The sequence below is a fragment of the Bison bison genome, unplaced genomic scaffold (assembly GCF_000754665.1).
Source record: "Bison bison bison isolate TAMUID 2011002044 unplaced genomic scaffold, Bison_UMD1.0 scf7180017864526, whole genome shotgun sequence".
In the NCBI taxonomy this organism is placed as follows: Eukaryota; Metazoa; Chordata; class Mammalia; order Artiodactyla; family Bovidae; genus Bison; species Bison bison.
Window position 1 is genome coordinate 3556525 of NW_011495077.1, and position 21667 is coordinate 3578191.

At 36.0% G+C, this 21667-nt stretch overlaps 1 protein-coding gene across 1 annotated transcript in view; it reads right to left on the reverse strand.

The window, feature by feature from the left end:
* The window catches only part of NEO1 (neogenin 1), a 240744-nt gene that overhangs the window by 78067 nt on the left and 141010 nt on the right, over window positions 1-21667 (reverse strand). The window contains exons 8-9 of the mRNA XM_010831422.1: window positions 20118-20272; window positions 18455-18575 (exon numbers count right to left, since the gene is read on the reverse strand). Coding sequence (XP_010829724.1) covers window positions 18455-18575; window positions 20118-20272 — 276 coding nt within the window. The remainder of the gene's footprint in view (window positions 1-18454; window positions 18576-20117; window positions 20273-21667) is intronic.

Genomic DNA, 21667 nt, shown 5'->3' on the forward strand with positions numbered 1-21667 from the left:
CTTGTAGGTTTACTGTGACAGAACAATGATTTATTTGATGCCTATTTTTGATCTATGAATCATCTTCCATATTATGATTCATGTTATTTAACTTCTAGAAGCAGAAATCAAAATGCTTATTTCACATGCAAATAACTTCCAAATATCTTGAATCTCCTTGGAATATTTATGCAAATTCAGATACCTTTATCCATACCAGTATAATGAGGAGCCTCTAATCAACTCTAAAACTATTTGTTATTTCCCAAATATTCATAAATATTAATCCCAACAGCAGGATTAAAACAGATGTGCTCAAGACCTCTACTCATATTTAAATAAAATCCACACAAATATTTATAAGTCAACATGATGAAGGAGTTGATTTAGAAGGATCCACTTTTAAATTAAAGACAAAATGAAGCAGAATAAATATAAATTATTTATTAATAATACTTACCAAAATGGTACATGTTAGGCAATGCTGGGAATCATAAAGATAAATGACAAAAATGATGGAAGGCACAAATCCTTTTCGCAGTGACCTTTCAGTTTAGTAGGGAAGAAATTACATGCATCATGGGGTCGTAAAGGGTCAGACACGACTTAGCAGCTGAACAGCAATGACAATGACAACAATAACAAAACTGAAAACCAGAACGGCTATACGGATAGCAGAACGCTTGTAAACGTTATTGGTTGTTTACCCTTGAGACTATATGACTGACTGGGAGCTCTGGCTTGCTGCTGCCCAGTACCATAAAGATATCGTGTGACATACCAACACTCACAATTCGAAGTACAGTTACTACTCAATGTGTATTGCTTCTGTACCACCGTAAAGGTTGTCTGTACTTCAAACTCTATGCCCATATAATTTGATAACTTAATGAAATACATTTCTTGAAAAATATAAATTATGAAGACACACACAATAAGAAACGTACAACCTTAAAAGCCCCGTATCTATTAAAGAAACTAAGTCAATACTTAAAAACCTTCTATAAAGAAAGCACAAGTCCCAGATGATTTCACTGGTGAATTCTACCAGCCAAAGGATAAACAATACCAATTCTCTACAGTTTCTTTGAGAAAACAGAAAACTTCTAAGCATCCTATAGAGTAAGCATTATCCTAATATCAACACCACATAGATACTGCCAGAAACTCTAGGCCAGTATACCTCATGAACACAGATGCAAAAATCCTTGAAAAAATATTAGCAAATTAAATAAATAAGTAGGGGAGAATAGACAAATCTTCTGTGCAGAAGAACTGCAAGCAGCTTATGTACTCTGCCTATGAGGAGATGCAGCACAGCTCACTACTCCGTGAGTGCAGGCTGTGTACTGGGGCTTCCTTCCTAAATGTACAGTATGGAGAAGGGGAAAAGGTGTCACTTCCCAGTGACAGACCTGACAAACGCTACCTCCGCAGGTGAGCAGCGTCCACACCCAGCGGTCAGCCATGCTGACAGTATATACCTTGACATGATGCGATGAGAACACAAATGTATTTCTTCGATCCTCCTCCCCAAAACACATATTCCCAGTATAAGGACAAGAAAAATAATAGACAAATCCTAATTGAAGGACATTCTACAAAATACTTGACCAGGGCTCCTCAAAACTTGTTATCAAAAACAAGTAAAAGCTGAGGAACTGTCACAGCCAAGACAAGTCTAATGAGATATGCTGACTAAATGTAATGTGGTATTCTGGACAGACACCGGAACAGAAAAAGGACATTAGATAAAGATTAAGCAACTACGAATAAAGTATCATCTTCAGTTAACAAGACAAAGTATCAGTGTTGTTTAATTACTTGCAACAACTGACTCTTACTAATGTAAGACATTAACAATAGGGGAAATTGCATGGGATATAGGGCAACTCCTTACAGTATCTTCATAACTTTTCTATAAATCTAAAACTAATATCTAAAATAAAAAGCTTACTAACATGTAGGCAGAAAACCAAACTGTATTCAAAGATAAAATTAGTGGGCTAGAAAATAATTCTAAGGATTTTTCCAGAAAAAAAAAAAACCACTTAAGGACAAGAAGTGGCATGTAAAGCAAAAGTTTAAGAGGACTTAACAGAATAAGCAGCAAAAGCAATAAATGTCAAATACATAAAGTCATAAAAATTTTCTGAACCTAAACAGATGTCTGTTCTAAAGGGATCACTCAACACTGGATAGTATGAATTGGGAGTGGAGGAAGAAATCCACATCTTACAATTGCAGAATTCAAAGGATAAAGATAAAAATTCCAGAAGCTTATAGAAAATAAAACAAGTGACTATTATCTAAAGATGAAAAAGATTTTCAACACTATTCCAAAAGACAATGAAACCTTAAAAGAGAACAAATAATGTATTTTCAAATATGTAGTTTTGAAAATTTATTTTTCACACATCCTTTCTAAAAAATGTATGATGGCATAGCAAAATAAATTAAAAATGACAATTCCAAGAAAGCAGAAATTGTAATCCAAAGAATGTGTTTGGGAGGAAGGTACAATATGTGACCAAGAAAGCAGTGAAAGCATGGTTAAGTTTTGTAATTATCTGGTGAGGGGAAAGAGATCATGATTAACCCTAAGTGCTGCTGGGAGAAAATACAGGTGGATATGTATGTCAAATTTCAAGGATAACTATTTGATAAATAGAAACAAGTTAAGGTGGATTGGCAGGACTTATAAGGACATAAAGACAATAAGTGTAAAGCTAGGTCTATAGTCAATAACCATAAAATTAAAAAAAAAAGGGGGGGGCTTCCCTTGGGGCTCAGCTGGTAAAGAATCCGCCTGCAATGCAGGAGACGTGGGTTTGATCCCTGGGTGGGGAAGATCCCCTGGAAAAGGGCAAGGCTACAGACTCCAGTATTCTGACCTAGAGAATTCCATGGGGGAGTTGGATACAACTGAGTAAATTTCACTTCACTTCACTATAAGATAAATAAGAACAAAAGTATGAAAATGAAAAGCTAGAAAATATACTTATCAGGCAATGCTGTTAAGAAGAAAGCTGCTGCTGCTAAGTTGCTTCAGTTCTTTCCGACTCTGTGCGACCCCATAGACGGCAGCCCATTAGGCTCCCCGGTCCCTGGGATTCTCCAGGCAAGAGTACTGGAGTGGGTTGCCATTTCCTTCTCCAATGCATGAAAGTGAAAAGTGAAAGTGAAGTTGCTCAGTCGTGTCCAACTCTTCGCGACCCCATGGACTGCAGCCTATCAGGCTCCTCCGTCCATGGGATTTTCCAGGCAAGAGTACTGGAGTGGGGTGCCATCGCCTTCTCCGAAAGAAGAAAGCAGGCATAGTAAAGTCAACAGTGGACAAAACATAATCGAAGGTAATAAGAAATAGGGCAAAATGAACATTTCCTGCTGATAAAATATATACCCTAATTTTAAAATTCTAAGATGCTTTCTAAATTCTAAGTTTTTTTCTTTACATTTTAATGTCTCTGAAGTCTGGATGCATCTTATAACCCATGGTGTCTTACACTGCATGAAACATAGTAATCCACCAGGAAGCGAAGCCATGATTCCTAATGTATTAACAACATAGTTCCTAAATATATAATGCAATAATAGAAACACTGCTGCTGCTGCTGCTAAGTCACTTCAGTCATGTCCGACTCTGTGGAACCCCATAGACAGAAGCCCACCAGGCTCCCCCGTCCCTGGGATTCTCCAGGCAACAACACGGGAGTGGGTTGCCATTTCCTTCTCCAACGCAGGAAAGTGAAAAGTGAATGTGAAGTCGCTCAGTCGTATCCGACTCTTCGCGACCCCATGGACTGCAGCCTACCAGGCTTCTCCGTCCATGGGATTTTCCAGGCAAGAGTACTGGAGTGGGGTGCCATTGCCTTCTCTAGAGTTGAACAAATCCATAATCACACCTTTCTTAGAAATTGGCAGATTTAGTAGACAAAAATTAGGTGAGGCTCTAAAGAATTTTACAAGCATACTTAATAGATTTAATCTAATATTTATAAACCATAACATCCAGTAAACGTAACACCCATAGAACTGTCACCAAAAAACCAACCATGAATTATATCAGAAAAGGAATCTCAAATTCCAGTGAATTGAGAAATGCAGTCATCTGCTAACAGTAAGGGAACAGTAGATGTAATAGAATTGCTATACAGGGAAGGTGAAGGGAACAGAATAGAAAACCCTAAAAGGAGTTCCCAACAGTCTGAAGCCCAAATGAAGTTGTATTAATTCAGTACTTGTCTTCCTGGTTGTGAGAGAAGAGTAACACGCTCCAAAAGGAAATAATTAAAAACTACCCAAATACCTGAAATGTCCACTGGCACAGCTGCTGAATAGCTAAGAGACTGGTTCGGGGCACAATGCAAATGTGAACATATACTCAAAAAAATGGTTGGCTAAGGCTACTTATTTTGAGTGTTCAGTTTCAAAGAAAGGGAATACAGCTGCATGTGAATGCTTCCACAGACTTCAAAGCTCCTCCTCTGAGGAACTAAGTCCCAAAGGCAGAGCAGAACTAACCTGATACCAGAGGAAGGCACTCTGTTGGAAGTTTTAGTAGGTGTATGTTCTGTTAAGCAGCCCTGGCAGTGAACTGCTGGTTTAAACAAATGACTTATATAAACAATTGAAGGAAGTTATAAAACAAAATGAACACTAAACACTCCTCCCATTCTTGTGTGTGGGAGAGATTTTTTAATTTTAAGGAAATCATCTGACATTTTCCTGACATCAAAAGCACTCATTAAAAAAGGTGTGCCAGCCGCTAATGACGCACCAATCACAGCAGTGAGCCCAGAAAAAAGATAGCCTTCTCTCCTTTCATCCTAAATCAAAATGCTGTTTCCTAAATAAGATTCCAAAACCCAAGAGGAAAGGGAAGACAAAACGTGTAAGGTATTTCTGTTCATTACCAATTTAGACTAAACAAAAAGGGAAAACTGACTTTGTTCCAGTGTGCTTAATGATTTACATTAACATCTAATCACAATTTCCCAAGACATTTCCCAATGCCTTCCCAAGACAAGGCATTTTTAAAAATTCAAAAGTCCAAACTCTTGACAGTTTTTATTTCCTCAGATTTTATGAAATGTTAACAGAGTGCAAGAAGTACCTAATCTGAATCTTTAACAAGAAACTGCAAGAAACTGTCAAGAAACTACAACTACTAAAATTTGTAAAGGAGTGTAAACTGAAGAGGAGCTCTAAATATTAGGAGAAAATTGTCATCAAACTAGAAGCCAGCTAAGATGTCTTTCACATTCTTTCTTTCTATAACTGTAAGAGGAATTTCGGAGAGTAATGCTGGTGGTGAACAGTTTTTTTTTTTTAATATGCATACAGCTAAAATATTAGGACATTATAGTAGTTATGAGGCAGTAGTAACATTTAAAATGCTAACATTATAGAAAAACATTTCTCAAAATGCATATCAAATTAGACTATACTTTTTATGTCTAATTCTCTCTTAAGGATGCATCAACAGGGAGATATTTTCAACAACACTAAAATCTGAAATGAAATATACTCTGATCCATCACTGAAATTATATGAAATCAAGCAGCCAGATTGTCAGTGATGTCTTTTAGACCCAAATGATATTCTGCCAACTATGACATTATTGTATAATTTAGCATCTTTTAAATATAGCTACCAATTAAAAGATATTCAAACATACTATCTTCCTTCTGGTGTTTTAGCACTGCATAATGGATTCTTTCTTTATAACAAAATAATAGCATCAATTGAAATTCAAATCTACTCTCTGATAATCTCTAAATCCATTTCTGTGTCCAGGAAGGTCACCTGCAAAGCTTCTATTTAACTGTTAAATGCCAAAAATTATAATTAAGGCACTAAGTTATTACCTGGACCTCACAAGTCCTGGTCTTAAATTCATGATTTTTGACACAGATGAAATGTCATGTTTGTTTAAATGTTAAACAAACTAATCATACTTTAATTCTATTTCTATCCCCCCAGAGCTATCTAAGGGCTTCCCAGGTGGCTCAGTGGGTAAAGAATCCATCTGCAATGCAGGTGAAGCAGGAGATACTGGCTGGATCCCTAGGTTAGGAAGCTCCCTTGAAGGAGGGCATGGCAATCCAATCGACTCCAGTATTCTTGCCTGGAGAATCCCATGGACAGAGAAGCCTGGCGGGCTACAGTCCATAGGGTAGTAAAGAGTCTAGAACAACTCAACAGAAATGCTGACAAACTTCCTAAGTAAACTAAGCTCATAACCTTGGATTTATACAGAGACTCTCTCTACCTGTATTCAGTACAAAACTTCAATCTTTTCAGCTCCCTTAAATATAAAAAAAAAAATCACAAATCATGTCCTATTTTCCTTGTAGAAATATCTACCTGCCATTTAATAAGCATTTCCCATATATGAGCCATGGAGGGATAAGAAGAATTTCTTTTTCCACTGTCAGCACCTAGTTGAGGGTCTCAAACATGATATCTGATTTGGTAGAAAATTCTCCTAATCGGTATCACAGATACCATTATTTTCTTCTCTAAACTCATTCAACGTATTTCTAATATCCAAATCCTCTTAAAGTGCTATTGTTTCATCATGTACTTTTGAAAATTGCTAGGGTATAACAGCTAATCAAAAGATCCCAACCTTTTAATTTGGTATTAAATAATCTGGCTTGTACACGTCTTCTATGATGTACAATCTTATATTTCTGAGAATGCTAAACTACGCTGCTTTCTACTGTTCAAATGCAGTTTGAGCCTTCTTACTTATACACCTGAAATGTCATCCTTTTTTTCCACTTTGTGTAACGTGACCAATTTAAAATTCCATTCATCCCTCTATGCTAAGTTTAAATGCCATAGTCTCCAAGAAGCCTTCCTTGTTTGTCAAATCCAGCAGATGGCACTTATTCCCATTCAGAATTACAAACCTCTACCCTAGTAACTGTTCAGAACCTTTTAGATTCAATACGCTAGAAATATTGGAATGATTAGAGAATATATCGTCCATACTCAGATAACTTTGAGAGTGAACAAAAGGCACTTTTGATGATTATGCTGGGATAACAGACATAAACTAGAATGTCTCTGGCAAACTAGATTCATGGCCATCCTTGCAAAATGATAAACCTGACCAACCCTGTCAATAACTGTAACCGCAATAGACTGCAGAATTAAAAGACAAACTTGAAATTAAAAGAATGTAAATGATCCGTGTCTTAAAACATTAAGCTTTGTTAAAAGATAAAAGTGAATCTGAAACTGAAAACCTAGTTATCAGTCCTAACTTTGATGCCAGCTAGCTCTGTGATACAAGGTGAGTCACTTAAGTGAAACTCCAGCTCAGCTAGACTAGATACTCAGGTCTCCAAGGTCCATCCCAGCTCAGCTCTCCATGAGTGTACATTCTTTTTCTGATGGACTACATAGTAGCATTAGTAACTATGAATTTTGATTTACACAGTATGTGTATTCAATAAAATACCTGGCTTACCAAAACAAAATTGCTTTCAATATTTTAATGAATTACACTGACTGTCTTAGTATTTATATGACATGATTCACCTTCCAAGGGAAAAATGCTGTAATAGAAGATGTTATATTTGGAGATAAGAAGATAAGCTACTTGGAGGTAGTTGCCAAATAACTGTTAAAAACCTACGTTTTTCTCACACAGCATTTTCTTTCAAGAAATAAAAACTCAGAAAGTTTTAAACTACCCTGAACACTAAGCACTTTTTTTTTGACTTAAAAATAGTCAAAATCACTATGTATAGACCTGATTGCAATACTCCAAGCTTAATTTCTAATAGTTTTTACTTAGCTTTTCAAAAACTTACAACAGTACATTGTTCTCGCCTCATGTTTAGATTTTTCCAGTCCTACTCCTCATATATAATCACAGTTAACAGATTCTTGTGTAGATTTTTAAAACTTTCTTACACTACCACCATTACCTATCTATTGGGGCTTCCCTGGTGGCTCAGCGGTAAAGAATCCCACTGCATGCAGGAGATGTGGGTTCAATTCCTGGGTAGGGATGATCCCCTGGAGAAGGAAATGTCAACGCACCGCAGTATTCTTGCCTGGGAAATCCCCTGGACAGAGGAGCCTGGCCGGCTACTGTCCACAGGGTTGTAAGAGTCACACATGACTTAGCAACTAAACCACTACCACCACACATACAAGCATACATAAATCCAAAGCCTTCTCTCCTACCACTTCCACAAATCTTTTCTGCAACTTGCTTTATTGGTAATATAACTTGAGTATTTCCCCATATCTACCTCATTTACCTTATATAGATCTACATTATTAACAGGTATCTGGTATTACATTATATTCATGTATTTGTTAATAATCAGCCTCCTTATTGGCTGCATGATTGAACTGTTTCTGGATTTATGCTAGTCTAACACAAATATCTTTAAATATTTAGTAACTATTTCCCCAAGACAAATTATAAAGAGGATTATATGATGAAAGGGTATGTGAATTCTAAATTATTATTAAATTACATTTCAAAAAAATTTATATTGTCATCAAGAATGCAAAACACTAGCCTCCTCATACTCAAGTCTGATGAGAATAGAGAAGTTAAAACAAAAAAGGTAAACCTTTAAGTACTGACATGTACATAAAATACTATTTGGTAAAATCACAAAACATGATTTCATATCTGCAAATAAAAAGATATAAAGCTTTTACATGAATGTGTATCTATATACATATACATACACACACATATATATACATATATATAGAGAGAGAGATTACTATAATGCTCAGGTCCCAACTTGCACAGCCCATCAGAAAGGCCTCTCTGTGTATCCTATTTAAAGGAACTCTCAATATACCCTCAATAACTCTTAATCAGAGCATTCTTTTTATTTTCCTTAAGTACACACAAGACTGAATTAATTTTGTTTATTTATTTGCTTAAGGTCTGTCTCCGTTAATACAACAGAAGCACTATGAGGGCAAAGAATCATATCTGCTTGTTGATTATTTAATCCCCACCATGTAGTGCAATGCATACAGAATTTTATATCACAGAATTCTGTTCAACAAATATTTACTGAATGAATAAACACATATACGATGTCTGTTAACAAGGGCTATCTCTAGAAAGTGAGCCTGGGGAAGGATGAAAAGAAAAGTCCATTTACTTTTATTTTAGTCAATTATGCATTCTAAGTTTTGACCATGAACATATATTATGTTCATCTACTTTCATGCCAAGCTTAGTTTTATTTCAAATACCTTGCAATCTGGTCACACAGATCTTTTCTCCTATTTTACAGATTTTAATGATTTAACTCAATATTGAATGGATTTTTGTTATCTCTTTAAAAATCCTCAAAATTTGCTTCATGAAGTTAGCCTTTTATGTGCACTTTGATTTGCTTTAGTAACAACTGAATTCACATTCAGTAGTTTTGCCTTTGCATACTCTTTCAAATTACTACTACCTTAGAGTACTTATCTGAGAAGGCAATGGCACCCCACTCCAGTACTCCTGCCTGGAAAATCCCATGGACGGAGGAGCCTGGAAGGCTGCAGTCCATGGGGCTGATGAGGGTAGGACACGACTGAGCGACTTCACTTTCACTTTTCACTTTCATGCACTGGAGAAGGAAATGGCAACCCACTCCAGTGTTCTTGCCTGGAGAATCCCAGGGATGGGGCTGCCTGGTGGGCTGCCGTCTATGGGGTCGCACAGAGCCGGACACAACTGAAGACTTAGCAGCAGCAGAGTACTTACAATGTACAAAATACTTTACATATATTGTTCCATTTGCCCCTGAGAGGTGTATTGTGGAAAGGTTATTGCTTATACTATTGATTATTGTTCATACTATTATTATTATTTCTTATCTATAAAGATAAGAAAACTGATACTCAGAGATTACCTCACCTTAGTAGGGCTAAGACATGAAGCATTCAGATTTTGAGCTCCAGGTTTGTTTCATTATACACACTGTAGCAGGTAACATAAAATTATTAACTGGGAATGCCTTAATCTTTCTACAAATAATGTATCTATTTATTTTAATACCTAGACAGAAAGGGTATCTTGAAAAGCACCTTATATTTAATGCATCTATTTCTAAAACTACATTTAATAGATTATTTGAGTGATGCAGGACCTCAGATCATTTAATTCCTTAATTACATATAAAATTTAAAAATCACAGAATTTCAGTACCTGATCCAATCACTCAGCAAGTTAATGCCAGATAAAAACTAGAACCCAGGGATTGACATTAGATGCATTTTCAATATTTGAAAGCTCCTAGACATGGAATTCATGTTAAGAAGTCAAATTTCAACACAGCTATCTTGAGTTTAGACTTTTCTTATAGTTATAATTACTAGTTGTTGCTGTTGTTTAGTCACTAAGTTGTGTCCAACTCTTTTGTGATCCCATGGACAGCAGCCCTCCAGGCTCCTCTGTCCATGGGATTTCCCAGGCCACTAATACTGGAGTGGGTTGCCATTTCCTTCTCCAGGGGATTTTCCTGACCCGTGGATCAAACCCATGTCTCCTGCATTGGCAGGCAGAATCTTAACCACTGAGCCACTAGGGAAGCCCATAATTACTAGTACAAAAAAGCAAAAAACTAACTGGAATTTATGTTTTAATTAAAATCAACACCAACTATTATACATTATAGTGCATCAGATTTAAAATATTCCACTAATGACTAACAATTTCCTGCTATCTAGCCAACTTTTAATCCTGCCAGGTCATTAGTCACTTATTCCAGAACTTCTACTACTCAATATTTACCTCAGATACAAAATGGAATTTTTTACAAATGCTTCTGTTAAAAAAAAAAAGTAAAATTCAGTATATGTATCCTTATCTCCCATGGCCATAATATCCTAGAAGTCATTTAATGAGTTGGTAAAGTATGAATTTCCTTTACTAAAAACAAGTTCACATTACTCCCTTTTCATCAATCCTCTTTCCCTTACTGGAACGAAAAACCTGCCAATTATCAGACTTGACATGAATGAATGTACAGAGAAAAATTACATTTGTGTTTTTATATTTTAGCCTTACATGATAGTTTTAGAATCTATTTTTAAATTCCAACTGACAGGAAGAAAGGGTAATAAAAAGTTAACAGACAAAAACACATTTTACCTTATTTCTTACTACTCATACTTGCAATAATTTATATGCTAATACTTAAAAAAATTCAAACATGATTATAAAACAAAGTATATTAGCATAAAATGCAATAATTTGAACTAGCAGCAAATAATACTGCCGTGTTAAATAGCTTTAAAGCCATAATCTTCTAAAATCAAGAATTACTGTTCCAAAAATGCATGTGTAAACATTAAAAATTACATTTTAAATGTTTAATATTAAGGAAGTATGTTTGACATGAAACTCAGAGAAACAAGAGAATGGTATGGTGGTTGCCAGGGGTTGAGGGATGGAAGAAATGGGGAGATGTTGGGAGATGGGGAAATGGGGAGAAGTCCAAGAGTATAAACTAGTTTAAGAGTTGTAAGTTCTAGGGATGTAATGTACAACATGTTGGCTATAGTTAACAATTCTGTAGTGGATACTTGAAAGTTGGTATGAATATTGAACTTTAATGTTTGCACCATAACAACAAAAGGATGTGTTAACTAACCTTACTGTGGTAAACATTTTGCAATATACATACATATATATCTATATACACACGCACACATACATACATCAAACCATCACACTGTACACACAGTGTTCACCTTAAACTTACACAATGTTTTATATGTTAATTATGTCTCAATAAAGCTGCAGGGGTGGAAAGGAAGTATGTCTGAGACATACTCATTCTCAAAAAATACTTCCCAATTTGATTAGAAACCGTTTCCTAGTGTTGTTGCACAGATGTTTCATATATTTTAACTATAATTATGAAATTTCATTTAATGTTCATAGGTGATAATTTACTTAAAAATCATGCTATCCAATTATATCACAGCCCAACTGTGGGTGCTTGAAAGTACCTTCCTGAATCCAAACACTAGCCAACATCTTGATGGTCAGGATTTACAGCTACACACTTCCAAGGAGAATCGGAAAATTCCTTTTACAAAAATAAGACTTTGTGTCAAAGATGCTCAAATGCTTTCACGTTACTTTTAAACAAGGTATAGGAAGATAAGCACCATCACAAGTTTCTTTCCACTTTCCATAATTTACCCCGTGGTGTTTCTAGTGCTGAAGTGTCTCAGAGGTAGCAATGAAGATGTGGTACCTGACTCTGTAGTTCATAGATCTCCATCACAGGTCCTCCTTGGAGTTAGTCACCATTGTGCTTCTTCTAGTTATCCACATACCAAGTCTGACTTTTTCTCTTGTCCTTTTATCCTCAACCTCCTGCCCCTCTTCTGCTTTTCCCCACCTACCCAAACTTCTTTAAATTAAAAAAAAATGTAAGTGACACAGACTTTCACTGACTCTCACAAACTATCAGGGCTAAAAGATATGTACCAGAGTAGAGTGCCTGGCAAATTTTTTTTTATAAAGAGCCAGAGAGTTAATGTTTTAGGCTTGTGGGACATATAGTCTCAGACTAAACTACTCACTTCTGTCATTATAGAGTCAAAATTTTTTACAGACTGGACAGAGACAATCTGTGAACAAACATCTGTGGCTGTGTCCAATAAAACTTTATACACAAAACCAGGAGGCTGGCTGGATATGGCCTGTGGGCCACTATTTGCCAACTTTAATCTTGTCCATCCTCCTTTGAATACCTCTACATCGACGATTCCCAAATTGCACCTTTTATGATATTCATGGGTCTACTTAAAAAAAAAAAATCCATGGCCAAATAGATTTGGGAAATGCTATATATGCTCATGGAGATTTACAATGCTATGAACACAAAGGAAAAAGTTCCAAGTGGGTCAGACTCTACCCTTCTCCCGCAGGCTACTTGAGTCTCTGGTCCTTGTTCCACTAAATCAAAGGATATCAATGAGGTTTATCAGAATTTGCTCTGTTTACTTCCTGATACACAGCCCAGCTCTCTTGTGAAGGGTGTTATTTGTAACTCTTAACTGCTATCCATGATGTTTTTGGTAAAGTTCTCAAAATTATGTATTTGGTATCTTTTCTAAACTGTAGCACTGACTAAAAGATGGCTTTGCTTATTAATTAAAAAAAACTTACTAATTATAAAAGTAATATAGAGCTATTTTAGAAAACTGAGAAAATATCACTACCCAAAGATAACCCGTTAACATTTTGGTGTGGGAATGTCTCAGTGTGTAACATATTAATCTTTTCAACTAAATTTGGATTATTTGATACATATTATTTTGTACTTTACCACTTGACCAAGATTTCCCTGGTACCAGTAAAGACTGTTCAAAGGCATGGTTTTTAATGGCCAAATAACTTTGCCATCATAAGTTTGTACTATACTTATTTTAACTATTTCCTCTATTTGGGGATATGCAAGTCATTTCCTAACTCTTCTCTCTGTATCCCTACCTTTTTTCTCTTTTAATTACCAGTGATGATATTAATAGTTTTTGTCCTAATCTCTGATTCCTTCCTTAGGGAAAAATCCTAAAATAACAATTAATGGGTTGAGTCAGTAATGTTTAAGATAATTGTCCAAATGGATTTAATAAATGATGTAACAGTTTACATTTTCACTGAGGGTGAAAGACATAATCACCCTAACCAGTCATAATAAATGAACATTATAGTGAATGTTCATTAAAACATATAAAATCTTTATTAGGTAAAAATGGCATATCACCAAAAGTGATTTAATTTTATATCTTTAAGTAAGGTGAAACATTTGTCATGTTTAGAAACTATCTTTATCTTTGCCATATCGTGAATTATATGCTTATGCCAGTCACTTTATCCTATCCATTTGTGTGCATTCCTGTTACATTCACAACACTCAGTTCAGTTCAGTCACTCAGTCATGTCCAACTCTTTGCGACCCCATAAACTGCAGCACGCCAGGCCTCCCTGTCCATCACCAACTCCCGGAGTCACCCAGACCCATGTCCATTGAGTCGGTGATACCATCCAAACAAATTTCTGTAATTCTTATATTCTTCCCTAGCTTGTCCTCTTTAGTTAGTTAAAGTATTTCTCATACTTTACATATAAAGCATTTACATTTTTATATCCTGAGACACCAAATTTTTCATCTGTGTTCCTTCATTTCTTTTATAAATTAAATTACGATAGATTGGAAATAATCTAAATGCTTATTAAATGGTGAATGAATTAATAAATCCTGGTGTACTGTAAATGGTGAGACTCTTCTATCATCTTTCAACATTTTTATGGATTTAATTTAAATTTTAACTCTTAAATCAACTCTTCATTGATATAAGGTAAATATATAGTTTAATTCTTTCCAAATCACTAACAAATTGTTTATTCCATATAATGTATGATCCTTTCAACCTACACTGATTTCATATTTCACTTTTTCATACATTCAAGAATTGTGAAGTGTTATTTTTTCTATATAAGTTCCCTTTCCCAGATTCTTTTAGTTAGACTATCATATTTTTTAAATGATATACATAAGCTTGAGATTAGAGAGAAGTGTTTTAAAAATCAGCAGGATAGATGCAGGTTCTATTAGAAATAACTTAAGTAACTGGAATTGGTAAGAAGGAAAAACCAGTAAGGGGATAAATCCTATCTTTAAGTAGATAAAATAAGACACAGAAAATAGTGGTGGTTTAAGGCAGAAATAAGAATGAGCTCCTGACCAGTATATATTTGTTACTTGGTGATAAGGTCATGGTTGGGGAAGGTGGGATTTTCAGTTGTCCTAATACAATTTTAGCTAAGATCAAGTATAATATGGATGCTTCCCAGGTGGCAAAATGGTAAAGAATCCACCTGTGAAGCAGAAGACGTGGGTTCAATCCCTGGGTTGGGAAGATTCCCTGGAGGAGGGCATGGCAACCCACTCCAGTATTCTTGCCTGGAGAATCCCATGGACAGAGGAGCCTGGTGGGCTAGAGAGAGTCCGTGGGGTTGCAGAGAGTCAGAGACAACTCAGCAACTGAGCACACAATACAGCCTCAGTATTAGATAGCACTGGTGCCTCTTCTTTCATGGCAGCCAGAATCTGCTTTGTATTTGTGTTGGTCTTTAGTGGTAGTTCCCTATTCTTCCTAGTAAAGACCTCTCTTAGCTATTGGTGTAGGATCACAGGGCCCATGGCAGTTTTATGCACTTCTTTCAGAGGTAAAGAGTTTTCTCTTCTACCCTTCCACAGCAGCAGTGGGTCTTTGCCTGTGTCCTAGAGACCAGATGGTCCTCCCCCAAGAAGCAGAGTAGCTTTGCTTCTAATGTCCTGCCAGTGATTTATGAAGTAAGTTTTTCTGCCCCTCCCCTACTTGTTGGAGGCTGAAGGGAGTCTGAGTAAACGGGAGGGGCTTCGTACCTCTCCCAGCATCCACAGAGCACCTCCTTCACCTTTACTCCACCAAAACGACTTTTTTCGAGTCTCTACCTTGTCCCCAGTCTTAACACTGAACATCCTCTGAAGCCCCAGGGAAATATATTTGCAAGCAAGTGTGAACTCCCCTTTTATCTGAGGCCCCCAGTGATTCCAAACTAGGCCATACTTAGTCTTCAAAATTCTGTTAAAATTTTAGTTAATTCCTTCTTATGCATTTCTATGGCAGCCATCTCTTTCTCTCGTGTTCTACCAAAGGTCAAACAATTCATGACCCATTCTTGGGGAGAGGAGGGTTGTCTAATTCTTTGCCATTTAGGTTACTTGGTTGTTTTGCAAGCTCAGCTCTCTGATGGGCTCACAGAAATTATGGTTTTGTAGATGATCCAGCTTTTGATCATAGGTGAGGGTGGTATGTTCTATGTACATTCTTTACAGCTTGAGTAGAAGTTTCCTTCCACTTCAATTAAATTTCTTCTTCTATTTTTGTAAAGGCATCATCATTTTTTCCGTCATCCAAATAAAACCTTAGAAGTATATCTGATTCCTCTATAATAATGTTTTACACCCAATCAGTTGATAAAGTCTGAATTAGATACTACCATCTCTTTTTAGGATTCTATTTCTCTAGTACAAGTACTTATTATTTCCTCATGGTCTTATAACAATATTTCTTCAGCCACTGTCTTCTAATTAAATCTGACTTTGTTATTAGACTCCCTTACTACAGAATTGCTTTGATTGCTTGTAACTAAGGCCATGATAAATCTGATCCTGTTCTGCCTCAACACGCCACCTTTCCATAGGAACAGATACTCTAATTATTCTGTTTCCATACTGAGCCAGGTCCTCTTTTTAACATCTGGTCCTATCATTTGAAGTCTATTACAAAGGGAACACATTGCATGAAAAACTTCCCTGTTCACATAGAATTCCTCTCTCCTAAACTGTATGCTGCCTTATTTGAATTATTATGGACTGGGTATTCAAGTCATGCACATCTCTCACATCCCTTACAATATCAAAAACTTCAGAAAGGCAGAGATAAGATTTTATAAATTGTTATAATTTCTTTTAGTTTTCTGCAGAAATATTTATCTCGCAAATTAAAATACCAAAAATAATAACAAGACATTTACTCTCCTTCTTGGAATCCATGCATCCTTAATGCATACCTGACAAGGTCACTAAAAATTTTCAGTAGCTCACAAAATGTCTGTTTTTGAAAGCTTGTTTCAAAAAGGATAAAACACAGGTCAGTTCAGTTCAGCTGCTCAATCATGTCTGACTTTTTGCGACTCCATGGGCTGCAGCATGCCAGGCTTCCCTGTTCATCACCAACTCCGGGAGCTTGCTCAAACTCATGTCTATTGAGTTGGTGATGCCATCCAACCATCTCATCCTCTGTTGTCCCCATCTCAAACCAGTATATAAAAATCCTATATGCTATTTGAGTGAAAAGCCAGAGTGGATGCCATCTTTGCCAATGAGCTTTCCTGACCACAATGGAACCTGAACTTAAATTTGACTCAGATATCAAATCAGATGTCTAAAGCAGCTCTTCCTTATGCATTCTTGAGAAATGCACAAAATGAAAAACACTTTTCCTGCTAAAACAAATAGTATACCCAACAGCTACCCTTATCAATTTCACATAAAAGTGTCATCCAACAATTCAACTTTTAATAATTTAGTATGAGAAAATAATCATATAAGGAAGTTCAGCATAGCCTTGTTCATCATAATAAAAAACAGGAAACAATTTAAATATTAACCAATAGGGAATCACTTATATAAAACAAAGTGCATACATACTATTCAACAATGAAAAATGTTTATGCAGATGTATATTCAATGATATGGAAACATGTCCAAAGCATGCTGTTGCAAGAAAACAGGTTATAAAACCATATACACATCTATGCATGCTTATACCCAGTACTCCTAGATGGCAGGGATTAAAGCATGTGCCTGTAATCAATTTACTATTTAAGCTCCACATTCATACTTCATTGCCTGCTCTGCAAAAATGAAGCTGAGCCCTTTACATTATTTCTCCTTTTGCCAGCTGCCATGTGTTAAAACCTTATCAGTACAGAGTGCTGGTGAGTAGCTTCCTTCAGTACCCCAACTCTGCTGGTGTATTCTTTTTTTTTTTAAGGCAGAATGCCTTCACTGAGACATCTCCTTGTGAACAACTTTTCCTCAGCACACTAGACAGCAGGTTTTTAGCAAGCTTCTGTGGGATGGGAGCATGGCTGCTTCTCCATCACCCATTAAACCATGGCCACATCCTCTCCAACATGGTCTGGATCAGTCCGGAGAGAGGCCTCTTCCTGAACATTCTCAGACCTATGGGTTGTGGCTGCTCCTATGTCTGCCATTCTTTTATATTCACTAGAATTCTTTTTACTTCTTACTAGCCAATTCCTTGGTACTTCAATCCCCTGTTATAGTTAATAGATTTTTACCAAACAATATTCAATTTTTAATTTGGTTTTAAGTGAAATTACTTTGCGGTTTCCTTAGAACTGACCCTGACTGATAAAAAATGAGTTTTTTCTCCCCTTTTTACTTCTCAATGTTGTCTGAATTTTTAGTAAGTATTTTTTGGGTGTGTGAAAATCAGAAAAGGCAAGTTAATTTTTACTTTGGAAAAATTAAAGAAAAATTCACTGCAAAATAAACATTAAAGTTTTTCTACTTTAACAGATTAGAAATATATTTGTAAGATTAAATAAGATTAAATCGGAAGAGTATCCATTTATTGTCTAAGACTATAAATGTTCAGTTTTTCCTTTCTTAATACCAATTTCTCTGCAACAGTATCCAAAACTGTGTTTCTCAGTCACTTAAAAAAAGATAATTTAGATGGCTATTTTTTCTCTCTTAGTTATGCCATATATTAGCCTTTATAAACAGTTTATTAATCACTAGGTATCCTGGAGTGATAGGTCCTCTGATAGGTATGAGCTCTTTACACACAGTCTCTCTCAGCTTACTATTTCAGTCCCTCTTACCATGTTCAAGGATTATCAGCTGGGCTCCAGCTTGTGCATTTCCAACATCATTTTCAGCAATGCATTGATAGAACCCTTCATCTGATTTCACCAGACCCAAAACTTGAAGATTATGTTCCTTCTGAGGAAGAAAAAAACAAAATTTTATGATTCAACTGATGAACATTAGTTCAAATCTCAAGGATATGCTCTTTCTGGAGAGAAAAAAAACAAGTACAATTATATGATTCATATAATGAATATTATTTACCTATGAACATGTTGACTCAGTTTCAATGACAAGGTACTGACTTAACTAGCAAAGGAAGCACTATCATCAACAATTAAGAATTCAATCCTTATAGGAAGGCATGTCTGCAATGCATGCAAACTTATAGTTTTGCTTGGTGGGAATATCTGGCATGAAATACTAAGTCACCATAGTGAAAGTCTGAATTTGTGAATTCAAGGCACTTTCTTAAAATTATTTCTAATATCTATTGTTATAGCAGATTAGAACCCCCCTATATAAAAGTTTTTCCTAAACTATCAAGTACGATATGAATGTCAACTATCATTATTGCTATTGATATACTACAACATAAGTTTAAGATTTTTTATAATAGGATGAAAATAATGATAAAGAGTAAAATGCTAAGTTAACTGTAACATGCTGCTTTTTAATTAGGATTAAATACTTGTGAATTACTTTTTTGTAACATATAACATTATGCATTTTAAAAATAGAAAACTGTATTCCTATGAAGAATGAATTACTTATGTGAGAAATTTGTAATTAGACATTAAGTCTTCAACAACTATAATTACTTCTGATTATGTCTATGAATGTCATATATGCATCTTAAGATATATCACTTTTTTAAAACCTAGGTAATGCTATTATAAGGATATTAGATGATAATAATAGTAACAGTGGATAACATTTACTAAAGTGAAAGTGAGAGTCGCTCAGTTGTGTCCAACTTTTTGTGATCCCAGGACTATACAGTCCATGGAATTCTCCAGGCCAGAATATTGGATTGGGTAGCTGGTCCCTTCTCCAGGGGATCTTCCCAACCCAAGGATTGAACCCAGGTCTCCCGGATTGCAGGTGTTCTTTACTAGCATTTACTATATATCTATGAAGTAAAAAGCAGAAATGGCTGAGTCTTCTTAATAGATTAAGGCTAATTAATTACTTTTGCTTTACTTTTTAAAAGAATCTTTATGTCTATTTTCACAACAACTGCCCAACACTGGGTATTCTTATTTTGAAGGGCTTGAGCATCAGTATAACAAGGACAGATTTCTGCTCCTTGACTACAGAGCTATGAAGACGACGGGGGCATGTGAATACACACACAGGATAATCATTACCCAGAAAGTGGTGCAGGCTGTATTTAAAAATGCTAGTATGTCTGAGTAGGAGGACAAGACTGTTGATCAGGGAACGTGAATTTCAGGCTGAGTTTGAACACTGGTTTCCTCTGTGATCGTATATGAGCTACCAAAACATTTCTGGGCTAGCCTTCTCATCAGCCAATGAAAAGATTATATTCTAAGTGAATTTTTCTATGTTCATCCTAATACACCAGTTCATGTACTATGGATAACAGATCTCTTGGTGACTACATTTAAAGGGACTTAAAGGTTTCAGAGCTAAGTTTCTTTGAAAGATACTTACTACAATCTTAAAGTAATCACTTGGGATAACCATATCCCCATTCTTGACCCACTTCACAGTTGGAGTTGGCTTTCCAGTGACTTCACATTCAAACACAATATCCATAGATTCATGAGCATATATATTAGTAGGCTGCTTCAGGAATTCAGGTTGGGCTTTAAAATAGAAAGGAAATTAAGATATTAATAAAAGTAAAAATAGCTATTTGTATTTCAAACAATTAAAAAGTCACAGAATTCAGAAAGTTTTTAATTATTTGAGACTTTCACATTTTTTAGAAAAACGTAACATATATTTTTAAACATATGTTAGGAACATATGTTTAAAAATTGATATTCTGGTCTACTTAACTGGCAGAATAATTATAATGATAATTCTGAGTTTCTCTGTTGAGAAATATTTACTAAGTTGACTGTACTGAAAAATTGGAAAGTTCTAAGCTGTCTTTAAAAATGAATATGAAAGTCTATTTCCCTAAGATTTAAACCATTTTGGAAGAGCCACGATTACAATTCAAAAAGAGTTGATAAAACCGACATTATCTTCCTTTTCAGTCAAGATTGATGAGTAACCCACCCTCCAAAGAAATACAAATGTCACATTCAGTTCACTTCAGTTGTTCAGTCGTGTCCAACTCTTTGCAACCCCATGAACTGCAGTATGCCAGGCCTCCCTGTCCATCACCAGCTCCCAGAGCTTACTCAAACTCATTTCCATCGAGTCGGTGATGCCACCCAACCATCTCATCCTCTGTTGTTCCTTTATCCTCCTGCTTTCAATCTTTCCCAGAATCAGGGTCTTTTCCAAGCAATCAGTTCTTCACATCAGGTGGCCAAAGTATTGGAGTTTCAGCTTCAGCATCAGTCATTCCAATGAATATTCAGGACTGATTTCCTTTACGATTGACTGGTTTGATCTCCTTGCAGTCCAAGGGACTCTCAAGAGTCTTATCCAACACAACAGTTCAAAAGCATCAATTCTTCAGCACTCAGCTTTCTTCACAGTCCAACTCTCACATCCACATATGACTGCTGGAAAAACCACAGCTTTGACTGACAGACCTTTGTTGGCAAAGTAATGTCTCTGCTTTTTAATATGCTGTCTTGGTTGGTCAAAACTTTTCTTCCAAGAAGCAAGTATCTTTTAATTTCATGGCTGCAGTCACCATCTGCAGTGATTTTGGAGTCCCCAAAATAAAGTCTCTCACTGTTTCCATTGTTTCCTCATCTATTTGCCATGAAGTGATGGGACCAGATTCTATGATCTTAGTTTCTGAATGCTGAGTTTTAACCCAGATTTTACACTCTCCTCTTTCACTTTCATCAAGAGGCTCCTTAGTTCTTCTTCACTTTCTGCCATACTGCTGTCATCTGCATATCCGAGGTTATTGATATTTCTCCCAGCAATCTTGATTCCAGCTTGTGCTTCATCCAGCCTGGCATCTCGCATGATGTACTCTGCTGCTGCTGCTAAGTCACTTCAGTCGTGTCCGACCTGTGCAACTCCATAGACGGCAGCCTACCAGGCTCTCCCGTCCCTGGGATTCTCCA